General features: G+C 45.7%; 1 protein-coding gene across 1 annotated transcript in view; it reads left to right on the top strand.

Annotated features, from left to right (window-relative positions):
• Positions 1–679: 679 nt before the first annotated feature.
• Positions 680–20,420, top strand: part of LOC141117590 (NACHT, LRR and PYD domains-containing protein 3-like) — a 129,231-nt gene continuing 109,490 nt past the window's right edge. Inside the window, exons 1-3 of the mRNA XM_073610512.1 lie at positions 680–704; positions 837–997; positions 15,000–15,192. Coding sequence (XP_073466613.1) covers positions 680–704; positions 837–997; positions 15,000–15,192 — 379 coding nt within the window. The remainder of the gene's footprint in view (positions 705–836; positions 998–14,999; positions 15,193–20,420) is intronic.

Genomic DNA, 20,420 nt, shown 5'->3' with positions numbered 1-20,420 from the left:
AAAAGCTGCCTAAATTCAAGAAAATGTACCCTAGTTTGTAGACGCTATAACTTTTGCACAAACCAATAAATATACACTCATGGACTTTTTTTTACCAAAGACATGGCTGAATACATTTTGGCCTAAATGTATGACTAGAATTGAGTTTATTAATTTTTTTTATAACAAAAAGAATAAAATATCATTTTTTTTTTTTTAAATATTTTGTCTTTTTCCGTTTTGATTGCACAAAAAATTAAAATCACAGAGGTGATCAAATACCACCAAAAGAAAGCTCTATATGTGGGAAAAAAGGACGCAAATTTTGTTTGGGTACAGCATTGCATGACCGCGCAATTACCAGTTAAAGAAGCGCAGTGCCAAATTGTAAAAAGTGCTCTGGTTGTTGAGCAGTCAAATCCTCCGGGGCTGAAGTGGTTAAATGTTACCATATTGCTACATTTAGAGGCGCCTCTCTTCTCTTTTATACTCTGGAGCTCCTGCTAGATTTTGCTTGTAATCCCCTTGTGGAGGCTTCCATTTGTGGATGGACATTTTATGGTTACATAACTATAATCTTTTTATATGGACTATAAACTGAAGGATTTATGAATAAATGGTTGTGGAACGAATCATCTGAGTTTCCATTATTTCTTATGGGGACATTTGCTTTGATATACAAGTGCTTTGGATTACAAGCATGTTCCTGGAACAAATTATCCAAGGTATTACTGTATTACAAAGTAGTACAAATCAAAGGTTAAAAGATACAAATATATAGATTTCCCCAGTTCCTGAAAATGTGGGATCTGAGTTGAATCCACAACCCTGTAAATCTATTTTCTGTGTTTCTATAGATGACATTGAAGTGTTCCACCAACAGCTGTCTTCATATTCCGATTCATCACTGAGGAGGATATGCGAGTATTACAAAGATGATCTGGCCAACGTCTTGGAGAACATGGACACTGGGGCCCTCCTGAGAGAGCTAAAATCTCGGAATGTCTTAAACACAGATGTAAGGAAAAAATAATTCCCAATGAATTGTGATAAATGTCTATGTCAGAGATAATCACATGTGAATATCATTATTGCTGAAGTTATGTGCAAACCTTGACTTTCTCTGTAAAGTCAAGGCAGGGCCGGCGCCAGCATAAGGCATCCAAGGTGGCCGCCTGAGGGAGCCAGAAGAAGGGGGGCGCCAAAGTTAAAGGTTCCCAAGAAGTGCTAATGCTGGCGCCAGCTCTCCTCTAATCTTTACCCAGCTCTTCAAAATGTGACACAGAAAGGTGGTGCAGCACAGCCTCGAGCGCTGCGAACTTCAGCCTCTGCCCCCAGGCTCCACTGACTGCCATGGCTGCAGCTCCTCTCCCAAGTTCCGGCCCGCCTACTCCACTCCCCCTCCTCTCTGACAGGTGCAGGACAGGAAGAGCCAGACGGTCTCCATCAGAGACATCCCATCTCCCTTCAGCCCTCAAGCATCACTATGGCAGAAAAAATATCTTCCCTCCTTAGGGTTGTCACCTTTTCTTTAAGTCGAACTTGAACACTTTAGCAGCGCACAGCAATTTTGTTTTATAGTATAAACTATACATATATTAGGAGGGGGGCAGATTTGATGTTTGACCCCCCCAAACACAAGTTCTCTTCCCTCCCAAGCTCTATCCTCCCCCCATCCTATCTGAATTCCCCCCCGATCCCATCCCGGTTCCATCCATTCCCCCTGATCCCATCCTAGCCCCATCCCTCCTCCATCCGTTCCCCCCCGATCCCATCCCGGCTCCATTCATTCCCCCGATCCCATCCCAGGTCCATCTATTCCCCCCGATCCCATCCCAGCTCCATCCATTCCCCTCGATCCCATCCTGGCTCCATTCATTCCCCGATCCCGTTCCAGCTCCATCCATTACCCCGATCCCATCCCAGCTCCATCCATTCCCCCCATCCCATCCCGGCTCCATCCATTCCCCCGATCCCATCCCAGCTCCATCCACCACCCCAATCCCATCCCAGCTCCATCCATTCCCCCGATCCCATCCCAGCTCCATCCATCCCCTGATCCCATCCCGGCTCCATCCACCACCCCAATTCCATCCCATCTCCATGCCCAAGAGGGTTAAGGCAGTGCTGGAAAATAATGGTGGCCACACAAATATTGACACTTTGGGCCCAATTTGGACATTTTCACTTAGCGGTGTACTCACTTTTGTTGCCAGCGGTTTAGACATTAATGGCTGTGTGTTGAGTTATTTTGAGGGGACAGAAAATTTACACTGTTATACAAGCTGTACACTCACTACTTTACATTGTAGACAAGTGTCATTTCTTCAGTGTTGTCACATGAAAAGATAGAATAAAATATTTACAAAAATGTGAGGGGTGTACTCAGTTTTGTGAGATACTGTATAATATATATATATATATATATATATATATATATATATATATATATATATACATATACATACACACTATATTGTCAAAAGTATTTGACGCCTGCTTTACACACACAGGAACTTTAATGGCATCCTAATCTTAGTTTATAGGGTTCAATATTGATTTGGCCCATCTTTTGTAGCTATAACAGCTTCAACTCTTCTGGGAAGGCTGTCCACAAGGTCTAGCAGTGTGCTATGGCAGCCCTCAAAAATTCCACTGGCAAGAAGGGCTGCCTGGGAGCAGGGGGGGGCGAGCACCGCTGATTGCAGAGGGGAGAGAGGGGAACCGCCAGCCGGATGATCAGAGCAGGGAACATCACAGCTTTCATTTCAATAGCTGTGTGTTCCCCTGCTGTGCGCCATCACATACAGCCCCTCCTCTTTTTCTGGGACTTTGATAGACAGATCACCGTCCAATCCTAGGATGGGTGAAGTGTATCAAATTTCCCCGGACAAGGGAAGAGGCTTATGTGACAGCACACAACGGGGGAACACACATCTATTGAAATTAAAGCTGTGATATTCTTTGCTCTGATCATCCCGCCGTCAGCTCCCCTCTCTTCCCCTCCACGAGTAGGCTGCATGGTGGGCACAAGCTGCATGGGAGGCACAACCTGCATTGGACACAGGCTGCATGGTGGGCACAGGCTGCATTGGACACAGGCTGCATGGTGGGCACAGGCTGCATTGCACACAGGCTGCATGGGACACAGGCTGCATGGTGGGCACAGGCTGCATTGCATGCAGGCTGCATGGGGGCACAGGCTGCATGGGGGTACAGTCTGCATGGGGGCACAGTCTGCATGAGGCACAGGCTGCATGGGACACAGGCTGTCTGGAACACAGGCTGCATGGGAAACAGGCTGCCTTGGACACAGGCTGCATGGGGCACAGGCTGCATGGGTCACAGGCTGCGTGGTAGGCACAGGCTGCATTGGACACAGGCTGCATGGTGGGCACAGGCTGTATTGGACACAGACTGCATGGGACACAGGCTGCATGGTGGGCACAGGCTGCATGGGACACAGGCTGCATGGTGGGCACAGGCAGCATTGGACACAGGCTTCATGGTAGGCACAGGCTGCATTGGAACACCTTTGGGATAAATTTGAGTGGAGACAACGAGCAAGGCCTTCTTGTCCAACATCAGTGCCTGACCTCACAAATGCCCTTCTGGAAGAATGGTCAAACATTCCCATAGATACTCTTAAACCTTGTGGACAGTCTTCCCAGAACAGTTGAAGCTGTTGTAGCTGCAAAAGGTGGGCTAACTCAATATTGAACCCTACAGACTAATGCCCCGTACACACGGTCTGACTTTGTTCGGACATTCCGACAACAAAATCCTAGGATTTTTTCCGACGGATGTTGGCTCAAACTTGTCTTGCATACACACGGTCACACAAAGTTGTCGGAAAATCCGATTGTTCTGAACGCGGTGACGTAAAACACGTACGTCGGGACTATAAACGGGGCAGTGGCCAATAGCTTTCATCTCTTTATTTATTCTGAGCATGCGTGGCACTTTGTCCGTCGGATTTGTGTACACACGATCGGAATTTCCGACAACGGATTTTGTTGTCGGAAAATTTTATATCCTGCTCTCAAACTTTGTGTGTCGGAAAATCCGATGGAAAATGTCTGATGGAGCCTACACACGGTCGGAATTTCCGACAACAAGGTCCTATCACACATTTTCCGTCGGAAAATCCGACCGTGTGTACCGGGCATAAGACTGGGATGTCATTAAAGTACATGTGCGTGTAAAGGCAGGCTTCCCAATACTTTTGGTAATATAGTGTGTGTGTATATGGTAGTATATCTCATAGTATTCAAACTATATTACATGAAGACCTTAGATAAATATTTCTGAGACTTTATGTAACGTTTTAAATTATAATTGCAAGTTAAAGCTGCAGACAAGCAAATCCTGGAATACAATTCAAGTAGCACTGTACTTTTCTGCCACTAGGGGGCACTGCAGGGGAAAGGCTCCAGTTTAGTTTTCTTGTGGGCTCCATATTGTACCTCCTGTAGTTGGGTGATTGTTGGGATACAGTAGATGACAACAGTTTCTGTTTATCTTAATAACCTTTAAATAATTCTTATTAATGTTCTCCACCATCACACCATAATGTTTCCTTATAGTCGGCTCAGTAAATAGTTTTTTTTCCCTCCTCTCAGTAAAATGGTGAGACCAACATCTAGAGTTTGGAAACATTTCCACAGTGCAATTTCTGCTGAAACCAAAGCTGCAATTTGCAAATATCGTGAAAAGAAATATTCTTTCCAAAATGCTACAAAGCTGACAAAACACATCCTGGCATGCCAGAGGGGCCCTAAATACATTAAAAAAACTTTATGGAATGAAATGATGAGGACCAAAATAAAAGTGGGAAGAGCTTTTCCCTTCATAGTTCTTATTCCAGAAACTCTCTACTATTATTTACCAGCAGTGTCTTCCAGTACTACAGCTGTGGCCAAAAGTTTTCAGAATGACACAAATATAAATCTTCACAAAGTCTGCTGCTTCAGTGTTTTTAGATATTCCTGTCAGATATTGTTGTGGAAATCTTTATTAATGTATGTTGTCAGATGTTCCCCAGTGTCCGTTTTGCTGTAATATGCTCATGTGAGGGTATTCGCACATAAAAACGTTGGTGGAAGACCACAGGCTGTGGAAACCTTCCCGTGGACACGGCAGATCTGTTTGCTCTTTTAAGAATGTTTGTTTATGCCTCACCAGGGGACTGGCCACTCCATGGCGACCGCCTTTAAACTCTTAAGTAAGCAGATCTACGTACATGGGAACCATAGCATAACCATACAAAATTATGGCCCACTGAGCCATGATAGAGTTTAGCTCGTGTCATTGGTAGCAGTGGGAATGTGCACACAATCGTGTTCACAGCCATGTGCTTGCTGCATGGCTCTGCACACGACCATCTTCACACATCACTACTGTATTTCTATTTGAATATATACATGTGTGTGATTGGTTATTTTGAATGAATACAAGTGTCTGACTGGCTGATTCTGAAGCCACTACCTTCTTTTGTTATCCATGTTTTTAGTATAAATAAAAGGAGCCTGGCTATTCTCTGGAGGATTCTGCTGAGCTCAAAGTGATACCAGCATCTGTGTTTGTGTTACTTGGAGAGATACAAAGCGTGCTTTCCCGGCATTATATGAGAGAGCTGTGTTTGTGCTTTTAAGTTCAAAGAAATGATATGCTTATAGATAGAAGCTTAAAATTTCCCTGACATATGTTACTATGGGATACTGAAGTATAATTACAAGCATTTTATAAGTGTCAATGGCTTTTATTGACAATGATATGAAGTTTATTTAAAGTGTCAATATTTGCAGTGCTGACCCTTCTTTATCAAGACCTCTGCAATTCGGTCTGGCATGTTGTCAATCAGCCCATTCTTGCATAATCAATGCTTGGAATTTGTTAGAATTTGTGTTTTTTTTGTTCACCCGCCTCTTAAGAATTGACCACATGTTCTCAATGGGATTAAAGTCTGGGGAGTTTCCTGGCCATGGACCCAAAAATGTTTTGTTCCCCAAGCCACTTAGTTATAACTTTTGCCTTATGGCAAGGTGCTCCATCATGCTGGAAAAGGCATTATTCCTCACCAAACTGTTCTTGGATAGGGATGAGCTTCGTGTTCGAGTCGAACCCATGTTCGACTCGAACATCGGCTGTTCGATCGTTCGTCGAATTGCGAACGATATGGGCCGTTCGCGCCAAATTCGTGTGGCGCGTCACGGCCCATAATTCACTGCTGCATCGCAGTGCATTGCTTGCTGATGATTGGCCAAGCATGCACTATGACCCGCATGCTTGGCCAATCACAGCGCCGCCTTAACAGAGAGCCATAATTGGCCAAAGCCAAGGAGGCTTTGGCCAATTATGGCTCAGGGGATTTAGTACACGCCCCACACTATATAAGGCCGCCTGCACGGCGGCCCTGTGCAGTGTGTTCCGGTGTGCTTAGAGAGAGAGAGAGAGAGACAGTGTCATTTCATTTGAGTTAGCTAGATTAGGCAGGACAGTCAGTCAGTTAGCTGCACTTAAAGTGTATTGTGTATATATATGCATCCCAGGTGTTGCATATATATATATATATATACACTGTATTCAGTTTAGCTAGATCCGTTCCTGTTATCTTCTAGACTATTTACATTTAGTGCAGTGCGTCCTGCTCACAGTGTTCAGCTAGATCCGTTCCTGTTATATTCCTACTGACAGGCAGGCTTGTCTTGTTACAGTATTTTGAAGAAAATTACTGGTGTTCTTTTGATCCTATTAGTGCCACAGTCAGGCAGCTAGACTATTTACATTTAGTGCAGTGCGTCCTGCTCACAGTGTTCAGCTAGATCCGTTCCTGTTATCTTCTTACTGACAGGCAGGCTTGTCTTGTTACAGTATTTTAAAGAAAATTACTGGTGTTCTTTTGATCCTATTAGTACCACAGTCAGGCAGCTAGACTATTTACAGTTAGTGCAGTGCGTCCTGCCCACAGTGTTCTGCTAAACCTACAAGTAAGTGGGGTGCGTCCTGCTCACAGTGTTCAGCTAAACCTACAAGTTAGTGGGGTGCGTCCACCTCACAGTGTTCAGCTAAACCTACAAGCTAGTGGGGTGCGTCCTGCTCACAGTGTTCAGCTAGATCCATTTCTGTTATCTTCTTACTGACAGGCAGGCTTGTCTTGTTACAGTAAATACAGCTACCTGAAGAAAATTGCTGGTGTTCTTTTGATCCTATTAGTACCACAGTCAGGCAGCTAGACTATTTACAGTTAGTGCAGTGCGTCCTGCTCACAGTGTTCTGCTAAACCTACAAGTTAGTGGGGTGCGTCCTGCTCACAGTGTTCAGCTAAACCTACAAGTTAGTGGGGTGCGTCCACCTCACAGTGTTCAGCTAAACCTACAAGCTAGTGTGGTGCGTCCTGCTCACAGTGTTCAGCTAGATCCGTTTCTGTTATCTTCTTACTGACAGGCAGGCTTGTCTTGTTACAGTAAATACAGCTACCTGAAGAAAATTGCTGGTGTTCTTTTGATCCTATTAGTACCACAGTCAGGCAGCTAGACTATTTACAGTTAGTGCAGTGCATCCTGCTCACAGTGTTCTGCTAAACCTACAAGTTAGTGGGGTGCGTGCTGCTCACAGTGTTCAGCAAAACCTACAAGTTAGTGGGGTGCGTCCACCTCACAGTGTTCAGCTAAACCTACAAGCTAGTGGGGTGCGTCCTGCTCACAGTGTTCAGCTAGATCCGTTTCTGTTATCTTCTTACTGACAGGCAGGCTTGTCTTGTTACAGTATTTTAAAGAAAATTGCTGGTGTTCTTTTGATCCTATTAGTACCACAGTCAGGCAACTAGACTATTTACAGTTAGTGCAGTGCGTCCTGCTCACAGTGTTCTGCTAAACCTACAAGTTAGTGGGGTGCGTCCTGCTCACAGTGTTCAGCTAAACCTACAAGTTAGTGGGGTGCGTCCACCTCACAGTGTTCAGCTAAACCTACAAGCTAGTGGGGTGCGTCCTGCTCACAGTGTTCAGCTAGATCCGTTCCTGTTATCTTCTTACTGACAGGCAGGCTTGTCTTGTTACAGTATTTTAAAGAAAATTGCTGGTGTTCTTTTGATCCTATTAGTACTACAGTCAGGCAGCTAGACTATTTACAGTTAGTGCAGTGCGTCCTGCTCACAGTGTTCTGCTAAACCTACAAGTTAGTGGGGTGCGTCCTGCTCACAGTGTTCAGCTAAACCTACAAGTTAGTGGGGTGCGTCCACCTCACAGTGTTCAGCTAAACCTACAAGCTAGTGGGGTGCGTCCTGCTCACAGTGTTCAGCTAGATCCATTCCTGTTATCTTCTTACTGACAGGCAGGCTTGTCTTGTTACAGTATTTTAAAGAAAATTGCTGGTGTTCTTTTGATCCTATTAGTACCACAGTCAGGCAGCTAGACTATTTACAGTTAGTGCAGTGCGTCCTGCTCACAGTGTTCTGCTAAACCTACAAGTTAGTGGGGTGCGTCCTGCTCACAGTGTTCTGCTAAACCTACAAGTTAGTGGGGTGCGTCCTGCTCACAGTGTTCTGCTAAACCTACAAGTTAGTGGGGTGCGTCCACCTCACAGTGTTCAGCTAAAGCTACCTGTAGAAGGTTGGTGGTGTTCTCATACTACAGGCAGGCAGTTGATTTTGCTAGCTGCAGTATCAGTACATATATATATATATATATATATATATATATATATATATATCCCAGCTTAGTGCAGCTACAGGCCATTAGTATGTCTGGAAGGCCAAGAAGGAGAGGCAGACAGTCACAAGCCAATAAGAGAGGGCAAGCAGGCTCTGTGTCTAGTGCTGGTCGTGGAGACGGTGCATCTTCATCAGCACGTGGCCATGGGACACGCTTGGCCTTTTTTTCGGCAGCTGGCCATGTTGAGCCGCAACATGCGGAAGACTTGGTCGAGTGGATGACCAAGCCGTCCTCATCCTCCTCATCCTCTCTCACCCATGCCCAGGGTACTTTGTCTGGCAAAGCAGCGGCCTCTTCCCTCGGCTCAATGTCATCAGTGACTCCTTCCCTAGCCCCACCATGTCCTCCTGAGGAGTCCCTCGAACTGTTTGACCACAGTGTTGGGTACATGCTCCAGGAGGATGCCCAGCGTTTGGAAGGCTCTGATGATGATACTGAGCTCGATGAAGGCAGTAACACGAGCACGGACAGAGGGGGTGCCCAAGAAGGACAGCAATCTGGCAGTCATGCTCCCCCTGCTGCAGCATACTGCCAGGTTTGCTCCAGTGATGAGGAGGGAGGGGATGATGAGGTTACTGACTCAACGTGGGTGCCTGATAGGAGAGAGGAGGAGGAGGAGGAGGAGGAGGCACATCACCAACGAGGCAGGATGCCCTCCAGGGGCCAGCCTAAGGGCAGCACATTGACTGCATCACACCCCAAAGCTCCACATGTGCAGGGCGCTGCAGTCTCTGTGCTTTATTCAAAAAGTTCTTTGGTGTGGGCCTTTTTTGAGATGAGTGCATCATATCGTACCGCTGCTATTTGCAACATATGTCTCAAGCGTATCTCGCGTGGCCAAAACATCTCCCGCTTGGGTACCACATGCTTGACCAGACATATGTTGACCTGCCATGCAGCTCGTTGGCAAGCGTATCTAAAAGACCCACACCAAAGAACAAAGAGGACCTCTGCTTGCTCCTCATCAGCTGAGATTTCCAACCCCACTAGACCTTCAGTCCTCTCTGAGACCTGCACTGAGAGGAATGAAGGTGTAGAATTAGGTGTGTCACAGCCACGTACTTGTGGGCAATCTGATTTTGGTACACCGACGTCAGATTGTACCAGACAAATTTCCCTGCCCCAGCTGCTGCACCGCCGAAAGAAGTTTGCTCCCAGCCATCCACATGCCCAGCGGTTGAATGCTAGCTTGGCAAAATTGCTAGTACTTCAACTGCTGCCTTTTCAGTTGGTAGACTCTGCCCCCTTCCGTGAGTTTGTGGAATGCGCAGTTCCTCAGTGGCAGGTATCCAAACGCCACTTTTTCTCACGGAAGGCGATTCCGGCTCTCTACCAGCATGTGGAAGGCAATGTCCATGCCTCGCTGGACAGGGCGGTCAGCGGTAAGCTGCATATTACCGCTGACTCATGGTCCAGCAGGCATGGACAGGGACGTTACCTACGTTTCACGGCGCATTGGGTGACTCTGCTGGCAGCTGGGAAGGATGCAGGACAAGGTGCAGTAGTGTTGGAGGTTGTTCCGCCACCACGCCTCCAAAATGCTAATGATTGTGACACACCTCTCTCCTCCACCCCCTCCTCTTCTTCTTCCTCCATGGCCTCTTCCTCGGAACCAGCGGTGCTCCGTAGTCGTTCAAGGGGCTACGCAAGTATGCAGGCCAAAAGATGCCATGCGGTGCTTGAGCTGGTGTGCTTGGGGGACAGGAGCCACACTGGGGCAGAGGTTCTGTCAGCTCTGCAGGGGCAGGTTCAGAGGTGGTTGACGCCACGCCAACTTAAGGCAGGAATGGTGGTTTGCGACAATGGCACCAACCTCCTCTCTGCCCTCCGACAGGGACAAATGACCCATGTGCCCTGTTTGGCTCACGTCCTTAACTTGGTGGTGCAGCGGTTCTTGGGCAGGTACCCGGGCTTACAGGATGTCCTGAGGCAGGCCAGGAAAGTCTGTGTGCATTTCCGCCGGTCATATAATGCCAGTGCTCGGCTGACGGACCTCCAAAAGGAGTTTAACCTGCCCAAGAACCGCCTAATCTGTGACATGCCCACCAGGTGGAACTCAACGTTGGCCATGCTGCAGCGGCTGCACACGCAGCAGAGGGCCATCAATGAGTACCTGTGCGACTATGGCATCAGGACAGGGTCAGGGGAGCTTGTTTTTTTTCCCCACGCCAGTGGGCCATGATCAGGGATGCATGCACTGTCCTGTCACCATTTGAGGAGGCCACGAGGATGGTGAGCAGTGACAGTGCATGCATCAGTGACACTGTCCCCCTTGTCCACCTGTTGGAGCACACGCTGCGTGGAATAATAGACAGGGCACTTGAGGCAGAACAGAGGCAGGAAGAGGAGGACTTCCTTAGCTCTCAAGGCCCCCTTTATCCAGACAGTGTTCCTGCGTGCCCACCGATCACACAGGAAGAGGACGAGGAGGAAGAGGAGGAGGAGGAGGAGGAGGAGGAAGATTGTGTCAGTATGGAGGTGGAGCCTGGCACTCAGCATCAGCAGCAGTCTTTAAGGGATCAGTCCCAAGAAACACATGGACTTGTACGTGGCTGGGAGGAGGTGGCTGCGGACCATGTCGTCCTTAGTGACCCAGAGGACTCCGGACCGAATGCCTCAGCAAACCTACGCTGCATGGCCTCCCTGATCCTGCAAAGCCTGCGTAAGGATCCTCGTATTTGTGGTATCAAGGAGAAGGACCAATACTGGCTGGCAACCCTCCTTGATCCACGTTACAAGGGTAAGGTTGCGGACCTTATCTTGCCATCGCAGAGGGAGCAGACGATGAAACATCTTCGGGAGGCCTTGCAGAAAGGTCTGTGCAACGCGTTCCCAGAGACTGGGAGGTTACAAACTCCTGTTTCTGGACAACGTGTTGCTGAGGCTTCGGTCAGTCAAAGAAGGAGCGGTGGAGAAGGTGGCCGTCTGACCGATGCGTTCAGACAATTTTTTGGTCCGCAGCCCCAAGGTATGATCGGTTCCAGCAACCATCGCCAGCGTCTGTTTTACATGGTGCAGGAATACCTAGGGGCAAGATCAGACTTGGACACCTTTCCCACCGAAAATCCTCTGGGTTACTGGGTCTTGAGGATGGATCACTGGCCAGAGCTTGCACAGTATGCAATTGAGCTACTGGCCTGTCCTGCATCCAGCTTTCTTTCGGAACGCACATTCAGTGCTGCTGGAGGCGTGGTAACCGATCACAGGGTGCGTCTGTCCACTGACTCGGTCGATCGACTGACCTTCATAAAAATGAATGAGTCTTGGATCACCACCAGCTACCAAGCACCTGATGCTGATGTAACTGAATAATTTTTTTTGAAATCTCAGATCCCTTCAAAGACTGCCTATGCTGATGCTGAGTGACTATTCCTGAGTAATTATCCTCTTCCTCCTCAATCATCACGCTGATAGCTTGTAAGAACATTTTTGGTTCTGGGCGCCACCACCAGTGCCTAAGGCACAATTTTTCAGCGCCTGTTTAACAGGGGCGTGTAATTACAATTTTTAATGTAATACTTTGCAGCAGGGCTCGTTCCTGCATTCCAACTAGAGTGTCTGTGAGGGGTTGCAGTGTTGTGGCACCAGCACCAGTGCCTAAGGCCCATTTTTTCTGCCCCTGTTTAACAGGGGCGTGTAATTACAATTTTTGATGCAATACTTTGCAGCAGGGCTCGTTCCTGCATTCCAACTAGAGTGTCTGTGAGGGGTTGCAGTGTTGTGGCACCAGCACCAGTGCCTAAGGCCCAATTTTTCAGCCCTTGTTTAACAGGGGCGTGTAATTACAATTTTTGATGCAATACTTTGCAGCAGGGCTCGTTCCTGCATTCCAACTAGAGTGTCTGTGAGGGGTTGCAGTGTTGTGGCACCAGCACCAGTGCCTAAGGCCTAATTTTTCAGCTCCTGTTCAACAGGGGCATGTAATTACAATTCTTGATCTAATATTTCACAGCAGAGCCCTGTGAGGGCTTACAGTGTTGTGGCCACAGCAACACCTAAGGCCCAAATTTCTGCTGAGTATATAGGGCAGGACCCTACTTTCAAACAACTAACTTACAAACGACTCCTACTTGCAAACGGAAGGAGACAACAGGAAGTGAGATGAAATCTACCCCTAGGAAGGGAAATTCTCTCCTGTAAGAGTTAATATGGGAAAAACATTTCTCCTTTCCACTGATGCTTTCCAATCCATTGGGACAAAAAGTGAGGTGAAATCTTCTGAAGAGGAGGAAAGACAGCAAAACAAATGTCACAGGGGTGATAACCCTTCCCTATGTTTTCCAAAAAGCTTAAAAAAGATTTTTTGGCTGGAGCTAAACACGTTAAAAATGTACCCGTTCAAAATTACAAAGAGATTCTACTTAACAACAAACCTACAGCCTGTATACTGCTGTTCAGAGTATATAGGGCCTGGTGGCCCCACACCTTTCCTTATTTTAATTTGGGTGCGGGGTTCCCCTTAATATCCATACAAGACCCAAAGGGCCTGGTAATGGACTGGGGGGGTACCCATGCCGTTTGTCTCACTGATTTTCATCCATATTGCCAGGACCCGACATTACATTAAACCCGCAAGCAGTTTTAAATGAGATTTTTTCCTTTAAAAATGACATTTGGTGCAGGGACTGTTCTAAACACGGGAAACACGCGTCACTTTACAGGCATACTATAGACACCCCTCAGGTACGATATTTAAAGGAATATTTCACTTTTTTTTTTTTTTACTTTAAGCATCATTAAAATCACTGCTCCCGAAAAAACGGCCGTTTTTAAAAGTTTTTTTTGCATTGATACATGTCCCCTGGGGTAGGACCCGGGTCCCCAAACCCTTTTTAGGACAATACCATGCAAATTAGCCTTTAAAATGAGCACTTTTGATTTTGAACGTTCGAGTCCCATAGACGTCAATGGGGTTCTAACGTTCGTGCGAACTTTCGGTCCGTTCGCAGGTTCTGGTGCGAACCGAACCGGGGGGTGTTCGGCTCATCCCTATTCTTGGATTGTTGGGAGAAGTTGCTCTTGGAGGATGTTTTTGTACCATTCTTTATTCATGGCTGTGTTCTTAGGAAAAAATGTGAGTGAGCCTAGTCCCTTGGCTGAGAAGCAATCCCACACATGAATGGTCTCAGGATGCTTTACTGTTGACATGACACAGGACTGGTGTTAGGGTTCACCTTTTCTTCTCCGGACAAGGATTTTTTGGATGCCTCAAACAATTAGAAAGGGGATTCATCAGAGAAAATTTCCCCCAGTCCTCAGCAGTCCAATCCCTGTACCTTTTGCAGAAATTCAGTCTGTCCCTAATGTTTTCCCTGGAGAGAAGTGGCTTCTTTGCTGCCCTTCTTGACACCAGGCCGTACTCCAAAAGTCTTCTCCTCACTGTTTGTGCTGATGTACTCACACCTGCCTGCTGCCATTCCTGAGCAAGCTCTGCACTGGTGGTGCCCCCATCTCATCTTCTCCCCCTCTGCACTGGTGGTGCCCCCATCCCCTCCTTTCCCCCTCTGCACTGGTGGTGCCCCGATCCCACAGCTGAATCAACTGTAGAAGACGATCCTGGCGCTTGCTGGACTTTCTTGGGCGCCCTGATGTCTTCTTCACAAATGCAATGGAAATGTTTTTGGGGGGATTAAGTTAATTTTCATGGCAAAGAGGGACTTTGCAATTAATTGCAATTCATCTGATCACTCTTCATAACATTCTGGAGTATATGCAAATTGCCATCATTGAAACTGAGGCAGCAGACTTTGTGAAAATTTATATTTGGGTCATTCTCAAAACTTTTGGCCATGGCTGGACACAATCCCTTTATTTATAGAGACAATGACACCTCAGAATCAGGAGAACATGGATCAAGCTCTTCATAGAGCAATATATGCTTCTGGATCAGCATTATCAGTAACTGGAAATGTATATTGGCATGAAACTTTTATATCATTATGAGGGAAAAGAGGGGTACTTGTTCTTAACATATACAGTTCTTAAAAAAACAATTGCAAAAAGCAAGTTTAGTTTGTTTACTAATAAAGTTTTACTTTTATTTCAATTAGTATAATTTTTTTTATATACATTTCACCTTCCCAGTGTAACAAAATGACTTTCAACTTGTAAAACTACTCTACACTTTTTTTCAAAAATGTAAATTTTTCAAAAAAAAAATGGGACAAAGGTGTTTTTTTCCCATGGCTTCAAAATTTCCAGAAATGTTACATCACTAGTTATGATCTGATCAGTGATGTATACATACTTTTGTCCCTACCTGTATGTGTGTTTCAGACCTCCCTGGTAAGAATAATATGTCTGTTTCAGAAATACCGGACAATAGAAGAAGGATCGGGGGTCACTTGCTTCTCTCACACCTTGCTACAAGATATTCAGGATCAGGGAAGAAGAGCTGTGCTTGGACTCTGGGAATGTCTCTATGCAGTGAAGAAAGATCATCCTCATCCTAATTTATTGGTAGTTCTGGATGAGATCATACAGAAAGGTAACAGGACTTTGTGTTTGTAATAACATTCGGGTCAGTCATTGGTGTGCACAGACTATTGCATGAGGGTGTGCACCCCACAGCTCAAACACACATGCGTGCGTGTGTGTGTGTGTAGTGTATGTGTATATATATATATATATATATATATATATATATATACTCTCACACATAAACAGACAGACTCAAAATTATAAATGTAAACAAACATTTTAAAATGCATTAAAACATGGACGGTGTCAGTTGGGCAGTGGACAATGTCAGTCGTTTTTTTTACTTTTATTATTTTTTTACAGTATTTTTTATTTACAATTCTTTTAGGAGCCCTGTTGGGGGCCTTTGTGGAAATATCAGGGGTCTGATGTCTCAATTTTGCAACAGAGAGAGGGGCTGAGGACAGAGATTCCCCAGCCCTTTTCTCGGTAGCCTTGACTGCTTTGCACAGTGAATGAATGGGAAGCGCTCTGTGCTGAGAGGCTTCCTGTTTATTCACAAGCTGAAAAATTAAAAAAAAAAATTAATTTTATTGAAATGTCACAAAGACATTTTGTTAAGTTAAACTGCCAGCTGTGCAATCATGGACAAGACATTTTTCCTTGTCATGTGGTGGGACTGTGCTGGAATAGCCAATGTCGTAGAAAAACCATGATCCTCTTTTTCGCTATTAAGCGCCCTTTCCTTTCAGTATAATACATCTTTAACCACTTGCCGACCGCCTCACGACAATATACGTCGGCAGAATGGCACGGGCAGGCAGAATCACCTACCTGTACGTGATCTGCCTCCCGCGGGCGGGGGGTCCGATCAAACCCCCCCAGTGCCTGAGGCGGTCGGCTTCTGTCTGGGAGCGATGAGAGGTGAGGGGGAGACCATCCATTCGTGCACCCCCCTCGTGATTGCTCCCAGCCAATGAGAATCTTCCTCTGCTGCTGTATGCTAAACAGCAGCAGAGGAAATTATGTCACCTCTCCTCGGCTCGGTATTTTCCGTTCCGGCGCCGAGGAGAGAAGACTTCACTGTGAGTGCACAACACATACACACACAGTAGAACATGCCAGGCACACAATACACCCCCGATCCCCCTCCGATCACCCCCCAATCACCCCCCCCCCCGTCACACTGACACCAAGCAGTTTTTTTTTTTTCTGATTACTGCATTGGTGTTAGTTTGTGACAGTTATTGTGGTAGGGCAGTTAGTGTTAGCCCCCTTTAGGTCTAGGGTACCCCCCTAACCCCCCCTAATAAAGTTTTAACCCCTTGATCACCCCCATCACCAGTGTCGCTAAGCGATCATTTTTCTGATCGCTGTATTAGTGTCACTGGTGATGCTAGTTAGGGAGGTAAATATTTAGGTTCGCTGCCAGCGTTTTATAGCGACAGGGACCCCCATATACTATCTAATAAATGTTTTAACCCCTTGATTGCCCCCTAGTTAACGCTTTCACCACTGACCATCGTATAACCATTACGGGTGACGCTGGTTAGTTTGTTTATTTTTTATAGTGTCAGGGCACCCGCCGTTTATTACCGAATAAAGATTTAGCCCCCTGATCGCCCGGCAGTGATATGCGTCGCCCCAGGCAGCGTCAGGTTAGCGCCAGTACCGCTAACACCCACGCATGCAGCATACGCCTCCCTTAGTGGTATAGTATCTGAATGGATCAATATCTGATCCAAACCGCAGTGTTAGCGGGATCAGCCCAGATACCTGCTAGCACCTGTGTTTTGCCCCTCCGCCCAGCCCAGCCTACCCAAGTGCAATATCGATCGATCACTGTCACTTACAAAACACTAAATGCATAACTGCAGCGTTCGCAGAGTCAGTCCTGATCCCTGCGATCGCTAACATTTTTGGTAGCATTTTGGTGAAGTGGCAAGCACCAGCAGCCTAGTACACGCCGGTCGTAGTCAAATCAGCACTGCAGTAACACTTGGTGACGTGGCGAGTCCCATAAGTGCAGTTCAAGCTGGTGAGGTGGCAAGCATAAGTAGTGTCCCACTGCCACCAAGAAGAAGACAAACAGGCCCGTCGTGCCCATAATGCCCTTCCTGCTGCATTCGCCAATCCTAATTGGGAACCCACCACTTCTGCAGCACCCGTACTTCCCCCATTCACATCCCCAACCAAATGCAGTCGGCTGCATGGGAGGCATTTTCTTTATGTCCTCCCGAGTACCCCTACCCAACGAACTCCCCCAAAAAAGATGTAGTGTCTGCAGCAAACGCGGATATAGGCGTGACACCCGCTATTATTGTCCCTCCTGTCCTGACAATCCTGGTCTTTGCATTGGTGAATGTTTTGAACGCTACCATACACTAGTTGAGTATTAGCGTAGGGTACAGCACTGCACAGACTAGGCACACTTTCACAGGGTCTCCCAAGATGCCATCGCATTTTGTGAGACCCGAACCTGGAACCTGTTACAGTTATAAAAGTTACAGTTACAAAAAAAAGTGTAAAAAAAAAAAAACACAAAAAAATCTAAAATAAAAAAAATAGTTGTCGTTTCATTGTTCTCTCTCTCTCTCTATTCTCTCTCTATTGTTCTGCTCTTTTTTTACTGTATTCTATTCTGCAATGTTTTATTGTTATTATGTTTTATCATGTTTGCTTTTCAGGTATGCAATTTTTTATACTTTACCGTTTACTGTGTTTTATTGTTAACCATTTTTTTGTCTTCAGGTACACAATTCACGACTTTGAGTGGTTATACCAGAATGATGCCTGCAGGTTTAGGTATCATCTTGGTATCATTCTTTTCAGCCAGCGGTCGGCTTTATTGTCAGTGAGCCCTTGTGCGTCAAACGCACAAGGGCTCACTGCACATAAATATAGATGCACATATGTTATGTTTTTACCTTTTCTAATTATTCTATGTATATCTCAATAAAATTGATTGTTTTCAATAGATTTTCTCTTTATTTCTTAGCCTGAAAAGTCCGCTTTTTTGGTAATACTCAGTACTACCTTATTTTCTGAATCTTGATCTTCTTCTTAATCAGTCCTTAAGTCCATAAAAAGGAAAACATGGCTTGACATGTAGACTCTGTTCTTCAGGAGGGATGACTTAGAGGAGGACATGAAGGCCAGTCGGTCTGGGATCCTCTGTCTTGTACGTGGGTTGGGCTTTGGGGCGTCTCATCTCAGAGGAAGATGTGGTCATCTGCTCAGGCTCTGTACACTCGTCCAATCAGGCAACAGTAGCACCTCATCACAGCATATAGAAGAAATAGAAACAAAAACAACATGAGTATAAATACCGCTACTTCTTAAAACATGATCTGCTGAAAAATAAAATCCCCAAAGATTACCAGACCCTTAAAAGGATTTCAACCTTCACTAGCTATAGCTCTGGCTTTGCCTTGCAGGGATCTAAACCTTATCCATATGGGCCTGAATTTTGTCACTAGTATCCCCGATCCAGGTATAACAATCTTTACCTATGAATTCACAGAAACCCCCCCCTTGGATGCCAACAGATAATAATGGGCCATCTTTTAATTGACGGATCTTGATCTCCTTCTTCCTGTGGGAACTTCCTTGTAGCTTCAACAGTTACATTGAACATCCCATCCATAATGGATGAGAAATTGTTCAGTCGTTTCATAAGCTCAAGCCCCCACCGTGTACAAGCAGGAAACCATGCCCAGACCTGGTCAGGGTTGGTGAACAATTCCCTTTTAGCTGTCCCTGCCATTCTTACCTTCTCTCGCGCCATCAGATCCTCACGATCGGCCGTGACATGAGATGCTCGGACGAGTTTCACCAGCACGCATCAACCTCTTGCAATAGGGGAATTACATTATAAGCTGTAGATCCACATTAATACCAAACTAAAGTTGAAGCACACTTGTGGGCTACCTAGTTGTCCTGATACCAAAGCTGGCAAGAACCAGAGGTATTGTTAAAATTATAACTAATTTTACCCTCTAGAAATGTATTGTTAAATTCTATTGACAAGTGTCTGTTTGGAGTTTTTACTAGTTTGTCAAAACTCCTCATACCAATATGAACATCCTATATAGCATGTACCGCTGTCATCGCTAGGGTACTAAAGTTCGGTGGAGATTCAGAGTTACCCAGCAATTGGTCCTGTTCGCTTTCTTAGCTAGTTGGAGAATACACTTTAAACAATACGTTGGGATGCTCTTTTTCGTTACCATTGCTGAAATATACTAAACTAAAAAATATAAATAGACAAAGATACTCCTCATCCTTTGGTGTAGTTGAGCAGCTTCTTGCAGTGGCTGGCGTGGATCCAGTTGTCTCGTCCCTCAAGCTTCTTTACAATGACCCAGTCACCTGGTTGGAAAGAATGTAAACCGGTTATTGTGTCAGGGTCCAGGAGGGACTCATGAACCCTAAGGTGGACCTTTTGAAGTTCATGTTACAGTGACTGCACCTACCCCATCAGCTGAGAATGTCAACAGCTGCTGAGGAAAGTACAACCCATTTTTGGTTGACCTCCAAACAAACCTAACTCAATGATTGTGGTCACTACGTAGCTTACCATCTGGGGTGTAATACCTGAAACCATTGACAAAAAGGTTCTTAGCATCTGGAATGGGAGCCTCCTTCACCGGACTGCTGCTTGCTGATTCAAATTCCATCAAAGTAAGTCAACCGTGGAACATCATCCTACTACGTCACAAACTTGGCTAGAATTAGAGCGGTTAATATTCTTGGTTTGAAAATTGTCACTTACCATTATCCCCCCATTTTCTTCCTCATTACAAACTGGAGGAAGACACACAGGGTGTAGAATGGTGAAAAAAAAAATGATGAAACAGTGAAATAGCCTATGATACTTTTATCGTCTTAGGTGTGTGTATTTATGCATGTGTACAGCTATCTACATACACCTGCTTTCTATGTACATACACTTTCAGAAACTCCTTGGACCCGAAAAGATACTTATAAACAAAAGTTACTACTCTATCCTTCATATTTAACCTGAAAAGAATGATAAACAATACAACATTTGTGTACATTGGTAAATTATCACTGACATTCCTCAAAACTGACAACAACGAAACCCTCTGTAGCCCTTATGCTCCGTACACACGGTCGGACTTTGTTCGGACATTCCGACAACAAAATCCTAGGATTTTTTCCGACGGATGTTGGCTCAAACTTGTCTTGCATACACACGGTCACACAAAGTTGTCGGAAAATCCGATCGTTCTAAACGCGGTGACGTAAAACACGTACGTCGGGACTATAAACGGGGCAGTGGCCAAT

Source organism: Aquarana catesbeiana, linkage group LG13, assembly GCF_042186555.1.
Source record: "Aquarana catesbeiana isolate 2022-GZ linkage group LG13, ASM4218655v1, whole genome shotgun sequence".
NCBI lineage: Eukaryota > Metazoa > Chordata > Amphibia > Anura > Ranidae > Aquarana > Aquarana catesbeiana.
This window is presented reverse-complemented; position numbering and strand designations above follow the sequence as displayed.